The sequence below is a fragment of the Lontra canadensis genome, unplaced genomic scaffold, assembly GCF_010015895.1.
Source record: "Lontra canadensis isolate GAN:19392208 unplaced genomic scaffold, GSC_riverotter_1.0 scaffold1, whole genome shotgun sequence".
In the NCBI taxonomy this organism is placed as follows: Eukaryota; Metazoa; Chordata; class Mammalia; order Carnivora; family Mustelidae; genus Lontra; species Lontra canadensis.
Window position 1 is genome coordinate 47,095,056 of NW_022630995.1, and position 16,279 is coordinate 47,111,334.

Sequence of the window (16,279 nt, forward strand, 5' to 3'; positions counted from 1 at the left end):
GAAAGGGTATTATTCTCATCCTTTCTTTTCAGGAGAGAAAAACCAAGGCTTAGCTTGTTTTGCGGGAGTCCAAACTTTGCTATGCCGCCTCTCTGAAATATGCTAAAACAGCCCTAACCCAGGTTCTAAATTAGAAAGGAATACACTTTTTTTAAGCTGAATTTTTACTGATGTGAATCATCCTGTTTTCCTCACCCACTGGACTTTGTGTCTTTGAAGCAGATTGAAAACCCGCAGAACCCAGGGCTCGAAGGCCTCTGGATGTGGCTGGCCCCTGCCCGCGGCCTGCACGGGAATGCTCAGACCTTGTTCCCTGCGTTTTTAGCCTAAAAAGGAATATATGTACCTGGTAAAACAAACAAACAAACAAAAAAACCCCAAAAAACAAAAAAACATAGAGTGTAAAAGGGATTGGAGGAAGAGCTAGCTCCCACTCACCCTGTGTTCTCATCTTTTTCCCAGAGGCAAACGCACTCACACTAGTTTCTTGCATTTCCTCCCAGAAATGTTCTCTGCTCCTATAAGCCTTAAGTTGAGAGCCCCGATCTTCGTACACCCATGGGAAGACCCTATAAACTCTGTCCCACACTCATTAGTAATACGACAGAGATTTCCCCCTAGCAGCGTGTGCCACCCGACCTCGTTCTTTTCAGTAGCTGCTTAGCTTCCTGTTGCCCGACAGCCCGTAATTTATCTCACCTGTCCCCTGCTGATGGTCACACAGGTCATTTCTAGTCTTTTACTATTAGCAACAAGGTTTCACCGAACATCCCTGTACATGTATCTTGGTGTACACCTACAAGTATATTCGCAGGGTAAATTACTGGGAGTGAAATTTATTTTATTTTTAACACTCCTACTATTGAATATGCCACTGACTTCCTTACTCGCCCACTTCACTGCCTGGTATCCTTTGGGGGGAAGTTCTGACCTAAATCATACTTGCTAGAAAATTGAGTTTTAGTTCTCAGGCTTTGGTTTTAAAGAAAATGAAACACCCGAACACTCCTGCCTTTTAATGTCTTACATTTGGAAAGCACTGTTGAGTTACCTGCACTCTTTCCTTCTCCAGGTTAGAACATCTTAACTTCTTTTCCTCCTGTTTCCACTTACAGACTTAAAGTTACTTTTTGCCTCAAGACTGTCTCTTATCCCCAAATGAGCTGAGGTCTCAGCTGCCCTGTTGTGGTTGTGTTTGAAGCACGTCCCGAGTAGGGTTTTGTTACATGGACATGGGACTATCTCCAGAGCAGGTGTCCATGTCAGAGCTCTGAACACCCTGCTGACCTGGAGAATGGGCTACATGACCGACCCCAGCCACCATGCTCGGTGGTGACATTCAAAGTATTTAACAACCAATTATTAGACAGGGTCTCCTGGCCAGGCTCTGTAGGCGCTAGCCATAGTGCTGAAACAGGCTGGTGCGGGAGGCCTTTCTACCCTGAAGGAGAGCCAGGATGGGTAGTGGTTGTGGAGTCCTGGAGGGTCGAGGCAGCACCCATCTCTTTGGGAAGACCTGGGAGATGTGATGTGGTTTAATAACAAGTCCATTGGTTTTTAGTGGGAGATCAGCTTTGACTCATTCCTGCATCTCTTACTAGGCCATGCAACCTTCAGTGGGACATTAACACTGTTCTTGTCTCCAAATGAGGGAGTTTCTGCCATACAAAATTTAATGCCTCTTCTTGCTCTAAAATTTAAGGAAATAAAACAAGCAAGAATAGTCAAGGTGGTGGGTTCTAAATCTGAACTATCTTCCTGGTATTTTAGGTTTGTTGTCATGATGACTTTTTCCTACCTAACTTCTTTATTCAAAGTTAGCCAGAGAAATGGGTTTGAGAGAAGCATCTGAAGGAAGAGAGACTGTGATCTGATTTGGGCAGCATGGGACACATTATGGCGTTGTGAAAAGAGCTGAGCAAGAGGGAGGCAGGTTCAGATCCTGACTTGGCCATATTGTGCCCATTTGTTCATTTGATCATTCATTCAATCATTCATTCATTCATTCCCTCAATATTTGTGGAGCCTCTGTCAAGTGTCAGGCACTGCTCTGTGTTCGAGGGATGGGATAATGATTGAAGTAATGTCCCTGTTTTCTTGGGGCTTACATTTTAGAGGAAACCGGGCAAGTCTCTCAACCTCTTTGGACCTAAACTTTGGACTTAAGTTTTTCTACCTGTAAATTCTTTCATGAGGAATGACACTGGTGCTGTTAACTCCCCATTCTAGTGCCCATGACAGCCATCACTAATCAAGCATGGTGCTCCAAAGCAGCCACAATCACTTAATAGAAAACAAGCCTCTATGTTATCCTGGGCTAGCTGAATTCTAACATCCTTTCCTGCTCTGAAATTTCATTCTTATTATTTCTAACCTAAATGGAAAGGCAATATTATACTGAAGGAAAAATTGCTATAGAACTCCAAATCATAGAACTATTCAAGCTGCAGATTTTATAAGAAAGCCACCACAGCTTTGGTTTTGTTGGGTACAAAAGGTATGTGTTTTTGTAAAATTTATTTTAGATCTTTCAGTCTAAGATTTTTTTCCTTCCACATCTTTTGCTGCAAGTTCTCCTGCTCAACCCGATTTACTTTGATCCCTGGATAAAGGAGAGGCTCATCAGCATTGACTTTTAACTCCTTTCACTTTGGAAACCTCTTTATGAAGCCTCCTTTTCCTGAAGTCAGGTTGGACAGAATCAAATCCTGCTCCTTTTGATAAATGTTTCTATTGCACACTAGGTAACTCACCAGCAATCACTAGCAGAAGGCCTCCTAGGGGGCTACCGTGGCCATCTGGTCTTTTATGTTCCAGTCCACACAGTAGAAGCCAAACCAAGGTTGGGCTGACAGCAACAGCATGGTGATTTTCTCTCTGCATTCCAAAGACACCCTTGCGGTATTTCCATTTCTAATCCCCTCTACCCATCCACATAATAGATCAGCAAGACTAGTGTCCCCAAATTGAGCTCAAGTTGTAAAGGGAAAAAAAAGTTTGCATTGTTTCTTTTGGAATCGATAGCTCTATCCTTCTGGGTTTCCAAATGCCTCTCTACCTCTCACCAAACAGGGAGATTTGTGGACACTGGAGACAATTTGGCTCTAGTTTATTTAATTCTATTAGGTATATACACACAGGGTCTGAGATTATGAACATTTTGCTCTTGTGATTTCTAAGTTTTAATGAACCAGAGGTACCTCTCTCTATAAGACATTTTTCTCCATTGAAGAATGAGAGCTGGGGTCTCTAGTATCCCAGGCTGAGGCTCCCATAATTTGTGCCAATAGAGGTGTTCAGTGACTTGCACAGAAGTTAACTCTTCCCTTTCCAAGAAGCCCAGGAAAATAGATGAATTCTACCATTTAATCACAGACATTTAAACCAAAGAGCATTTTAAGAAAGTGAAAAAGGTTCTTTATTCCTCAGTTGAGCTCAGTGATTTTTTTTTTCTTTGAAGGGGGATGAGTATGGAAAATAAAATATATATATATATATCATTCTGGCCTCCTTTAAAGCAGTAGATATTAAATATAGATGAGATAAGTCAGTTCTCCTTTTAAGACTTATTAAGGACATCCCGTCTTCTCTAGGGCCACAGAATTCTCCCACATTTGCTAAATAAAGTGGAAGCCTCCCTAGTTTTAAGGGGTTTGGTTGGTCATTTTGCCTAGGGTAGTATGTGGAGTATACTGGAAAGTCTGCACAGAAGGAAAAAAAAAAACCTGTGCACTTTTAAAAGCATGGATCCTGAAACCAAACTGCCTGAGTTTGAGTCCCAGCTCCATCTCTTATTACTTAATCTTCTCTAGGGCTCAGTTTTCTCATCAGTTGAATGGGGATAATAATAGCACCCATTTCATAGATGGTTGTGAAATTAAGTGAGATTGCTCCTGGAATGGTATGCTTAGCACATTGCCTGGCATATTCTGTGTTATATAAACATTAGCTACCATTTTGGCAGCTATGCCTCCGTTTCCTCATCTGCAGAATGGGGATAATAATGAGGATGAGAATGAGGATTACGTGACTCTCTTTCTAGGTAGCTAGCTAGCTAAATGAGATATAGATCTATTTATAGCAGTGTGGATGGTATGGAGGGCTACTCACATGATAACTGTTACTATTGTTGCACAGATTGTGAATGTTTTCCTTAGCCCTGGAAGGGCAGCATGTGAAATGGTTAAGAACCTAGAACCCGAGCTTGGATGTCAAATCTGGCTCTACTCTCATTAGCTGTGACCTCGTGGGAGTTAGTTATCTTACCTCTAAGCTTCCGGGCTTTTCATCTGTAGATTGGGACTCACACTACAATCTCCTTTACACGGTTGCTGTGAACACGGATTGAGACAGCTCTCTCTAAAGGGCTTAGCAGGCACTTGGCATATCATCAGTGTTCAGTAAACGTTTGCTAATATTTTCAGACGCTTTCTTGTAACTGTTTGATGGGAATTAGGCAGAGGGTTCCGGTAAGAATGTGATTTGGGAAGCAGCGCTTTTCTGGAGATAACTGAAAGGCAGCTGTCTTGCTGTTTGCAGATGTGGTCACCCTCCTGGGCTTTCTCTATGCCTCCAGTGGAGAAAACACAGGCATTGTGAAGAAGGTCCCGAGGTTTCACAACCGAGAGCTGGAGGCCACCCGACGTCAGCGGATAGATTACCCCGTGTAAGAATGGGCGGATGATGGGGGCTGGTGGGGTGGTCCTCTGCTTAATCTGAAGACCAGGCAGGCTCGTGGAATCCCTTAGGAGGTCACACCTTGGTAATATGTTTCTGGAAAATGTGGAGATCCACACAGCTTGGACAGAATTTTTGGCCCAAAGCGTTCTTGAATTATTCTTGCCACTAGCAGTCCTCAGTTTGCCTTGGACTTTCTGTGTTGGTCCCAGGAATGACATGAACAGGGGAGCAAGGTGTGGGAGCCTCAGGCCTTGCAAGCTTTCACATGCAGGCAGCCACAGCCAGCGCCCACTGCTGCCTTCACTTTGCTCTTTTGGTCTTGAAAGATTGGATGAGCTGCTTGAAATCTCACAATTTCTGATCTCCTCCATTGATTTCAGCAAAACCCAGATATATATATTTTTTCCTTCTGCTGAATTGAAGATGCTGAAAACAGTTCCTGGTTCACCTCAGACTGGATGGATTTAGCAGAGTGATTTAATTCTTCCCATGCTGCTGGCTGTAGAAAGATCTTGAGTCACTTTACCGAGCGTATGTTCTTGCTAAGCTTCCTTGTAATAACTTATCTTCATGAGCTTGCTCAGCTGGGTGGGTCAGGAGGGAGCTGTGTGGCACCATCTGTTTGCATATCTTACCAACTGATTCTGAGGCCAGATTAGAAAGCCCAGAAAATTCTAAAGGACTTGTTTGGATATATCCCCAAAGAACCTGGGGCCACGGCCACGTTAACCCAAACTGTGAATTGCTTACTGGGTCATGGTGAGAACTCTGTGCATTTGTTTTCACCTTGATTCCTATTTTGCCTGCAAAATGCAATGACTCCCAGCTCCCCATCTTGGAACTGCTGGTCACTAAGACAATGTGTGGTGTCAAGCAAGTGTTGAGCTAATATTTGCTGAGTGACGGATGGATCACACATCTTGGCTAAATGTGTCCTAGTTAAGTTGACTACTGTTATTTTATTCTCACCCCACAAATCACAGATGTACAATACTTTTTTTCAACTAAAATAGCCCCAGTCCAGAAATGGAACAATTAGATTAGTTGTTCCATATGGGTCAGCCGGAACTGTGATCCTGAACAACCTAATGTGTGCATTAAAATAGTATCTACGTGTCCCAATTAACATATAGCGGTGCCATTTGCAGATTACGACACTTTTCTACCTTAAGGCTTTTATCTTGGAAGGAAACAAATTGCTCAAAAAAGCCTAATTATGTTTTTTTCTTTTAACCATTGAAATTAGAATAGCTTCTTATCAGATCACCTCTTATTAAAATCCAGATTTTTATTTTATGTCTGACTTTCTCAACCTTAATCAAGAATTTAGATGGCAAGCATGTGAGATTCTCCAAAAGACACAGAAACAGAGTTTTTGGTGCAAGGCACAATATCTGCTAGTTTTATACAATGATCTTTAACTCCTGTCTTTCGCAGTTACGATAACTACCTCCTTTGTCTCGAAAATCAAGCTTTGCAAGCTGATCTCCCATGATGAACATGAAGGCAAATTCATCCCTTCATTGGAAAGAAAGCAATTTACTTGGTCATTGTTAACTATAATTACCTGTTCTTGGATGATATCAATCTGCAGATTTTTTTTCTCTCCTCACTCTTGTAGGTTTACTGTTTCATTGTGGCTTTATTTACTCCATTATTGCAAGGCCAATCTCTGTGGGATTCTGTACTTTGTTGATTCTAATGAGATGTATGGCACACCGTCTGTATTCCTTACTGAAGAGGGTGAGTATGAAACGGAACATTTAAACTGATAGACTGATATCATGGTTTCCTTATGCTCTCTTGGCAGGTGTGTCGGGAATTAAGGAAGATACCATCAACGTGGCGGTTCAGTGAGAGCGATGATTTTCAAATACAGCTTCCCAGGAAACCCCTTTTTTTTTCCTGGAAGCTTAAAACACGTGTCTTCTTTACAAAGGAATTCACTTGTGTGGTCTTTTGTTTGCTTTGTTAGTGTTTGCAGGGAGAAGGCCCATGTTCTGACTGTAGAGCTCCTTAGGCCAATTGTTCAAAACGTGTAATCACTTCATGCCTTCCTAAGTTTTTGTTTTGTTTGTTTGTTTTTTGGTCATTTCTCACGAGTTTTAATTTTCCTTGTAGGCCACTTGCACATTCAGATGCATCTTGTCAAAGGAGAAGATCTTGCCGTGAAAACGAAATTCACCATGCCTCTGAAGGAGTGGTTTCGACTGGATATCTCTTTTAACGGAGGCCAGGTATTCTGTGTGCACGCTCCGTGAAACCCTTCATCTTAGGCACTGCAGTAAAGGGAGGGAGCAGGGGTGTCTGCAGGAGCAAATGTGTGCTAAAGGATAAGCTCTTTACAGCTCTACACTTCTTCAATCAAACTTTTATAGATGGAAGTTTATTTTATTTTTTTTCTGATTTTGATAGAATCCCATCCCATTTAATTAACTTCCAAAGTGCTTCTTTCGACCGTATTGTGAATGAGTAAATAATATAGTTGCTCTATGTCCACAATTATCTGAGCAATTCAGTTTTTGGTTTTTTTTTCCCCCTGTCTCAAGGGAGATAGGCTTTGTGGAGATAAATGTTAAAATAATATCGGTCATGTTTATACACTGTTATCAGATCTATGCCTTTTCTTTTTTTTTTTTTTTTTACAGGAAATTGATTAGTTAGTTCAGCCAAGAAATGGTTTGACTGTTTTTGGCAGTTACACAACTGCTGACGTTTGGTATTAAACAAATAATAACCAACAAACCTAAGTGATCATTCTGGTGGGACAGAGGGGGTTTATCTACTGTGTACTATAAAACAGTGCACATAACCGTTTCAAACTCTCATAACGTAGATTTTATGGGTTATGGCAAATCTGTTGTTATAATTGAAGACCATTCCATTTCTTGATATACTTGATGCCGATGTGCTACTTTTTTTCTCGCTACTTTACTTCCTCATCAGCTTTTCTTATTGATTTGTGATTTTCCAGTAACAGAAGTGGAAGAGACGTGTTATTTGTCTCATGTATTAGATAATAGACAGGCTTCCCTTGGTGTTTAGGTTCATCACATTTTCTTTTCCCGGAGAGACAAGAAATCAGGTCAATCCTTATTCCCTCCCTAAGAAGAATCCGTAAAAGGTTAGCTGGAATTTTTTTGTGTGTTTGTTGGTTTCTTTAACAATGTGAGGTGACCTAGCTCTGGTCTGTGGTCCAGCTTTCCATTTATATAAGGTTTAGGATAGCATTAGAGCTTGGTTGCTGCTTGCTCCTGAGGTGAAGGTCAGCTCAGTACTCTGTGTCACTTAAATGGGTCTCAAATCATCAGAGCAAATCACAGATTTATTTTGCACCTTATGTATGTAAGGCTCTTTGCTCACGGAGCTTATCGACTGTTTATGGGAGAAGCGTTAAGCAGGTGAAGGGATGTCATAAGGAGAACTTAATTACTAAATGATTCATATTAACTCAGGGAAGAGAGGTAGCACTTCATGCTGGGATGCTCGGGGAAGGTTTCACAGAGAAGATTCTTACGGATTTGGTGGAATTGAATTGGAGGGACGGGGAGAGAACATTGTAGCACATCATTGGGGTTATCAGATAAACCAGGTTGGAGTAGAAATTGGCAGCCTGTAGAAAACTAATAGGAGAAAAAAAAATGTCTGTAAGGCTAGAATGTCGACAATCTCGAATATTAAGAAATCTGGATTTCTATTCCCAAGGTGGCAGGGCATCATGGAAGATTTTTGAACCAGAGTAGAGCAAATCAAAGTAGTCCTTTAATTAAGGAGATGAATTTAATTTAGCAGAGTACACGATGGGTAAGGATTAGAAAGACCAGATGGGAAGGAAAGAAAAAAGAACTAGGGTTGGGTGGATTTTTTTTTTGTTTATTTTTGTTTTTGGTAGACTTTTGCCTTTTGTCCTACTTTATTTTCCATCCTATCTCATCTTCCTAATATATCTGTAAGTCCCCAAAATAGTATTATTGTTTTTCCACATGACATCCGCCACTCTGGTGGGACAGCCATCCTCATTGTTTGGACTAAATGGACCAGGGACTTAAAGCCGGTGGCTGGTTTAGAGAAACAACTGACTGGAGTCATTTTCTTCTCTGAGCCAACATGCTGCATATGGAGAGTTGGGTTGGTTTTTATGTGTTAGTTTGTCTCTCCTAGGCACAGTGTTGTAGCCATCCCTCTGAGTCCCTCATTAGCTCAGCACACGTTTCCTAAATCCTTGCTCTGTGCTTGCACTGGATGTTGGGGGCAGAAGGAGCTCCTTAGCTCCAGGGGCTTATGTTGTAGTAGCTGTCCAAGACACACGAAGAATGTGTGACAGCTCACGACATTATCAACAAAAACATTGTCACTGTTGAAACGACAGTGACGATTCTCCGCGCTTAGGGAAAGAAAGTGGGGAACAGCAGTGCGTGAGGAACGCTCAGCACCCACTTGTTTCTCCCCCTAAGACTGTCATGGAATCAAAGGAAAATTTCATAAACCCCTTGCAGTATCTTACGTACTTCCTTCTCTTCCTATGCAACAGACGTTTGAGCAGAAGTACACCAAGCAAAACCATGGCTTGTAGCTTGGAAGTATCTGAACCCCACTGGGGGAAACTGTGTGATGGATATGGTTATGATATGAAGTCATTTGGAGAAATTAAGTTTCTTTAATCTTAAAATATACGCAGGGCTAGTAAAGTATTCATTTTATTTCTGCAGAAATGGATCAGGTGAGAGACTATGCAGCCCATTTTATGCGTAATTAGTATCCAGGACTGTATTTATGCTGTGAGGTGTTGGGGCCTAACTGATTTTGTGTATTTCTCCCACACAGATTGTAGTCATCACCAGCCTTGGACAGGATTTGAAAAGCTACCATAATCAGACCATTAGGTAAGGGCAATATTTTCTTTTTATTCAGCATTATGTTGGATAAGGATTAGGAAATCTTCTAACGTTAGCCCTCAACCCTAATGTTCTTCCCACACTTCCTTATTCAGTTCTTGAGCATGGACTGTGTCGCGTCTGCCCTATAGCTCAGTCTTTGCACTTTTTTTTTTTCCATCTGCAAACTCCCCTCTCTTCCCCCACAACATTTTTTCTAAGCAAGAGGAACTATTCCTCTCTCCAGATCTCATTGTGAATTCTTCCTTTCATGTCACTTGATAATTCATTTTCTTTGAAAATTATCTCCTAGGAAGGATTCTGAAAAATAAATAACGTATTAATGCTGCTTATTGAGAATGGTTGGTAACTTTAGCCCTAGTATAAAACATAAAAGCAGACAGTCTTCATATTTATGTTCATAATCTAAATTTGAAATGCATGCAACTATTGATATTGGTGTAACTTTTCATCCTCATGTAACCATTCTCCACAAGAGTTACAGAAACTGAGAACTGGGTCCTTTGCCTTGCATTTCATAATTTTTACATTTGCTTCTACACTCTTGTCTGATAGCGGGGTTTCTAGTGGTAGAACCACGGGGCAGCCTCCTTTGGGCACTCAGGATACCTCAACATGGCTAGACCATATATATATATAATATATGTATATATTATATATGCTATATCTATCTATCTATCTATCTATATACACAGTCAAATGCTTAAGTGTAAAAAACAGACACAAAAACTACCAGCTTTGTATGTATAATTTAGGTATATGTGTATAATACACATGTACCAGCTTTGTCCGGATAATTTTAAAAAATGTATCAGGTGCTTTGGCTGGGTATGGGGAGGCTCATGCCTCCCTATTGTAGTTACTTTACTACGGCAAGCAAGAAGCTGTCTCTCTGAACAGGCTCGTTCACTCAGACTCCTCACACAATCCAGATTTTCTTGGAAACCAATTATTGAAGAAAGAACACAAGGAGAGGTAGAGACAAGGGAATGGGGGGCCATACACCCTACTTTTCTCCACCCACCACCACCACCACCCCCTTCCCTCCGCTCCCGCCATTCCAGTTTACATTTAAGTCAAACTAATGGCTTTTAGGCGCTGGGCCCATAGAACAATTCTTATTTTCATGGCCGGATTAAATTATTACAGTTATAAGAAAAGGCTAACGGGGTGTTATTCTTTAGCCTGCAAGGAGAAGGTTAGGAGCGACATTGACAGCTGTAGGGGAACTGAGAGGCTGAGGCCTGAGAACAGAGGGGAAGCCTGAAAGGGGACCATGTGGACTTAGGCCAGTCAGAAAGAGTTCAATGGACATGAGTTTTGTTGTAGAACAGAGTTCAGGAACAGGAGAGGCCTGGGAATTTGCTTTGGAGAAACGATGATGCGTCTGGTGTCCCTGCTCTGCACAGTGGGCCCCAGAAATCAAGGGTTTGCATTTGGGGATGTGAAGGCTGAAATAATACCTTCTCCTTTCTCTCCTGACACCCACCCCTGACCCCAGGACGTTTTTGACAAAAGATTGATTTCACAGGCTCTTTTTCATTCTCTGTGTAAGGGCTTCTTTTCACGGTACATCCCAGGGGCCTAGATGCTGGCCTGAGTGAACTGTAGATGGAGAGATCACAGGGTGAGCCAGGCCTGGGCCCAGGAGGTGGGGAGGGAGACCCAGGCCTTCCACATAGTATTTAAGGAGGTGCCAAAAAACTCGGTAATTGTATTAGTTTGCTGGGGTTGCTGGAACATAGTACCACAAGCTGAGTGGCTTAAACAACTGAAAATTATTGCCTTACATTTCTAGAAGCTAGAGGTCCACGATCAAGTGTCGGCAGGGCCGTGCTCTCTCAGAAGGGTCTGGGAAAAGAGCTGACCTAGGCTCTGAGCCTGCCAGGCCTCTCTCCAGCTTCTGACAACTCTGGGGGCTGGAGTGGCAGGGCCCCAGTCTTTGCGCCATTTTCCCTGTAACTGTGTGTGTGTGTCCTTCACATTCTGCACTGTGTAAGGACACCAGTCATGCTGGACGAAGGGCCCATTCTGCTAGCGTGGCCTCGTCTCAACCAATTACATCAGCAGTGGCCCTCTTTCCAAATAAGGTCACATTCCGAAAGTCTGGCTATTCAGACCTTAACATAGAAATCTGGGGCCGGGTATGGGGGGGCGCAGGGGGGAGATAAATGACATTTACTATAATATTGTAAGAAATAAAAAATTAATGTCAGGAATATACAATGAACAAAAAAATAAAAGTTTTAAGTAAATACAGAATCCGTGTGATCATATAAGATCCAGAGAGGAGGAACAATGTTCAGATACAGACCAATTCGACATTCTTCTTCAAACATTGAAATGATCCCTTACCTGGTAATGGGGCAGTCCCCAGACCCAGGAGTGTCCCTGGCTACCTCCTCAGCTGCCTTTCCTGTACTCCTGGGACCTCACCCATCAATTCAAGAGCTGAAGAGTTAATGTCAGGCCTACCTGGGATTCCTGTGGTTGGATATTTGGAATCTCATCCATCAGAGAGGTTTTAGAGTGGGCCAAGCCCGTGAACTAAACATCAGATATTTCAGATGGTCATAGGTTTACTCCTTGTTGTCATGTAAACATAAGGATAGCTGCTGTCCCGCCAAGGTGGTATGGAAAGATCCATAATTAAGTGCTTAGAAGTGCAGTGCTCCACACAAATGAAAGGCTGTCAGTGACACTGGGTGGGGGCAGGTAACAACTTCACGCCTATACAGTGTTTATCCTTCATTCACTTATCCAATATATGCTCATTCGTCCAACACCTCGACCACAAACCTGACCCAGTGCAGACTCTAGGATTAAAATGATGAACAAAAAGGATACAGTCAGTCCTTACCTTCAGGAAGCTAAAAGAATGGCAGAAAGGAAGAAAGAAAGAAAGAAGGAAGGAAGGAAGGAAGGAAGGAAGGAGAAGGAAGGAAGGGGAAAGAAAAGAAAAAGAAAGAGAGAGAGAAAGAAAGAAAGAAAGGAGGGAAGGAAGAAGGAAAGGAAAGAAAGTGAGGGGGAGAAGGAAGGAAGGAATGGGAGGTAGGAAGGAAGGGAGGGAGGGAGGGGCAAGGGAAGGAAGGAAGAAAGGAAGGAAGGAAAGGAAGGGAGGGAGGGGAAGGAAGGAAAGGGAAAGAGAAAGAAAGAAAGAAAGAAAGAAAGGAGGGAGGGGAAGAAAGGAAGAAAAGAAAAGGAAAGAAAAAAAGGGAGAGAGGGAGGGAGGGAGGGGAAGGAAGGAAAGAGTACCAGTGGGAGAGACAGATCTTAAATTCATAAATAAATATAAAATTACAAATCATGGGGAATTCTGGAAAGGAATTGAACAGGGTAGTTTCAAAGGACACTCAAGAGGGTCAGAATTTACAGCAGGTCCCAAAGAAGTGACATTTGAGATGATGATTACTCTTAAGGGCAGAGAGGGTCAACCCATCTGCAGCTTTAGGTTTCCCCTATTAAAGAACCGTGGAGCTGGAGCTATTTTCTGGTTGTGAGTGAGGTTTATTTAACAACATCAGAGATTCGTTCAGGCTGCTGGAGCCAGGCAGCAATAAACCAAGGTGGTCTCCTATGTCCAGAAGTGTAAAGATAGTTTGCCAGTGTGCCCAAGGTTTCCAAAAGGGATGGCCTGGGCTTTGGAACTGTCTAGCTCAGCTTTTATGTCTGTGAAATTGATGACCGTCAAACAGGGCACACGCAGTACAAGGAAGCGCTTGCAATCCCTGGCAGCCATGGAGGATTTTAGAAGAGAAAAATGTAGAGGCTCTGAGGTGGTTGGAGAGCAGGCAGGAGAGATTTTCTATTTCGCTGTTCCTTTTGGATTCCCAGACCCAGTACCAAGATGGGGAAGGGCTTCCCTCGTACCCACACCAAGCAATTCTGAGACATCAGCAGGGTATCCAAGAATTCAACTCAAGCCCAACACTGTCCATCCAGAGATAGCATCAGATGCCATAGGGGAAGGGTCAGCCCTACAAGACGACCCTCACCCCACTTTAGATGCTATCTGCAAGCTCTGGAGATTGGAGGTTCCAATGACCTTCTCCTTAGGTTCTTTTGATTTGCTAGAGCAGCTCCCAGAACTCAGGGAAGTACTTACTTACATTTATTTACCCATTTATTAAAGGATCTGCTATAGGATACTAATCAACAGCCAGGTGAAGAGATACATGGGGTGACGGCTGGGAAAAGGGCACAGAGCTTCCATGCCCTCTCCAGGTGTGTCACTGTCCCTGGCCTCCGTGTGGTCACCAACCTTGAGGCTCTCCCCCAGTCCTTTAGGGTTTTTAGAGAGGCATCATTACATAGTCATGGTTGGCTAAGACATTGGCCATTGGCTGGTTCAATCTGCAGCCCTTCTCCCCTCCCTGGAGTTCAGGGAGTGGAACTAAAACTTTCAATCCTCTAGTCACCTGGTTGGCCCACCTGGTCCAACTCTGACGTTGGGCAGAGTCACCTTCTTTGACATAACAAAAGATATCTTTACTACTTTCAAAACTTAGGAGATCCCAAGGGTTTGGGGAGCATTGTGAGCCAGGAACTGTGGACAAAGACCAAATACATCTTTCTTTCTTTCTTTTTTTTTTTTTTTTAAGATTTATTTATTTGGAGAAAGAGAGGGAACATGTGTGTGCATGTGCATGGGGGGCAGGGCAGAGGGAAAGAGAGAGAAATCTGAAGCAGGCTCCACACTGAGTGCCTAGCTTGATGCAGAGCTCGATCTCACAACCCTGAGATTGTGACCTGAGCTGAAATCGAGAGTGGGAAGCTTAAACAACTGAACCACCCACGTGCCCGCAAATATTTATTTCTTATGAACCACAATGTTGCAGTTGTATTATGATAATGATTAAAAAGAAAACAAAAATTACAGTCCAGAACCAGGGGGACCAAGTAATTTATTAATTAGTTGAAAGATTCAGTTAAAGCAAAGATTCATTTAAAAAGATACCATAAACATTTTATTTTAATTAGAAAAACCCAGAAATGTACATTCATCCGCCAGTCTTTCCAGATAGGGCCTTTCTTTTGTTCCAAATCTACCGATTGGAGTTCCCTGTGGTCTTCCTGGCATAAACGGCACCCAATTCCCATTCTTACAAATAGAAAGAGAACAAAGACACTCGTGAAACTATCAAAGCCAAGATATGTCTAGATTTCTTACATTTTTTTCCTAATCTTTTACAGTTGTCCTAATTCCACACTTTTAAAGCAACCGTTCTTTTCTGTGTCAACCCAAAATATTCAACTTAATTGTTACAGAATGAACAATGCTTTCTTCCCAATCCATATTTTATTGAATGACATCATAGTTCATTAAATTGTGTAATTACAATGACCATACAATTGGCACTGTCAAGTTTGGGAATAGACATTTCTCATTCTTACTAAGTTTGCATTTCGGCAATGGATTAGGTTCATAATTATAACCGTAGTTACCAGTTATGGGGCCTACTATGTGCCAGGCACTGTTGTAACTGCTCTGTTTAAATATCAGTTTATTTAATCCTCACAACAGCCCAGTAGGTAGGTACTACCGTTATCTTTATTCAAAGGACAGAAGACTAAGGCTCCTCCGGAGAGTGGGCTCTGACCAGCGAGCATCCAGCATGTTGCAGGGATAGCCAGTAGGGGCGCTGGAGAGCTGGTTGAGCCGAGTTCCGTTAAGCGCGCTTCTATTGTAGAAGCCTTGCGTTTTGTATCCATCAAGAGCCAGGTATTAGTGCTGACGGTGGCTGGAATGTTAAATCTTTCTACGGTCTTGAAAAACAAAATCAATTCACAGCTCTCGGAGATAATAACTTTGTGGTCCCTGTGAAAATAAAGAGAAGGACCATCAAGCCCGAGATTCTGAAATGAAAAATATCGGGAGAAGCAGCTCTCCTTTTCCATTTTAGCCGCATTTGTGTAAAGCTAATTTCTAAGTGTTCACTTCTGCTGCCTTCTGTTGACGTTGTCAGAGTCTCATTCCTTCTCCCTTTCGTCTTCCTCTCCAGCCAGGTGAACCTGCTACAGTTTGGGTTCCTTGGTAACAGTCAGTACATCCCCTGTCTTGGGATAACCCCAGGTTGCTTGGTTTTTCTGATCTAACTGCTGGTATCTCCCTCCATCCCTGTTGGCATCACCCTGGCCCATTGCTCTCACGACTCGCCGGGCTCCTGGCGGCTTGCCTGACATTTTGTTTTCTTTCCGTCTGCTTCCATCTGCCCTCTGTCTTCCCTGGCTCTTTCCTCTTTGCCTGACTTCTCACTTGATGCTTTTCTTGGTCCTCCCCACAACCTGCTGTCCTCGTAGGTCTGATACCGCCTCCTTCACCTAACCTATTTTAGTTTTTAAATAGGCAATAAATGGGGCTGTTTAAAAAAAAATCAAAATGATACGAAAAGATAGACAGCTAGATGTCTTGCTTCAAGCTCTGTCCTCATCCACTCCATCCCCTACCTCCTACGCCCTGGGGAAATATTATTATTAATTTCTTGCAGTATGTACTTAACAGAGTTTTTAAAATGCAAATACGACAAAAAGATCCATTCTCCTCTTTCTTGGATAAAAAGTATATGCTCTTTTTTCCACACTTTTGTTTTACTTTTTTCACTTTAATACATTGGAGATTCCTTTAGTACACAGAGCCCTCTGTTCCCTTTTTAAGCTATATATTTTAAAAAGGCTCACATTTAGTGTCCATTGGATGGCCTGAC

At 42.5% G+C, this 16,279-nt stretch overlaps 1 protein-coding gene across 2 annotated transcripts in view; it reads left to right on the forward strand.

The window, feature by feature from the left end:
* The window catches only part of SEL1L3 (SEL1L family member 3), a 100,180-nt gene that overhangs the window by 18,982 nt on the left and 64,919 nt on the right, over positions 1-16,279 (forward strand). For both annotated transcript variants that reach the window (XM_032853837.1, XM_032853828.1), the window contains exons 3-6: positions 4,540-4,666; positions 6,302-6,423; positions 6,802-6,917; positions 9,505-9,563. In XM_032853837.1, coding sequence (XP_032709728.1) covers positions 4,540-4,666; positions 6,302-6,423; positions 6,802-6,917; positions 9,505-9,563 — 424 coding nt within the window. The remainder of the gene's footprint in view (positions 1-4,539; positions 4,667-6,301; positions 6,424-6,801; positions 6,918-9,504; positions 9,564-16,279) is intronic.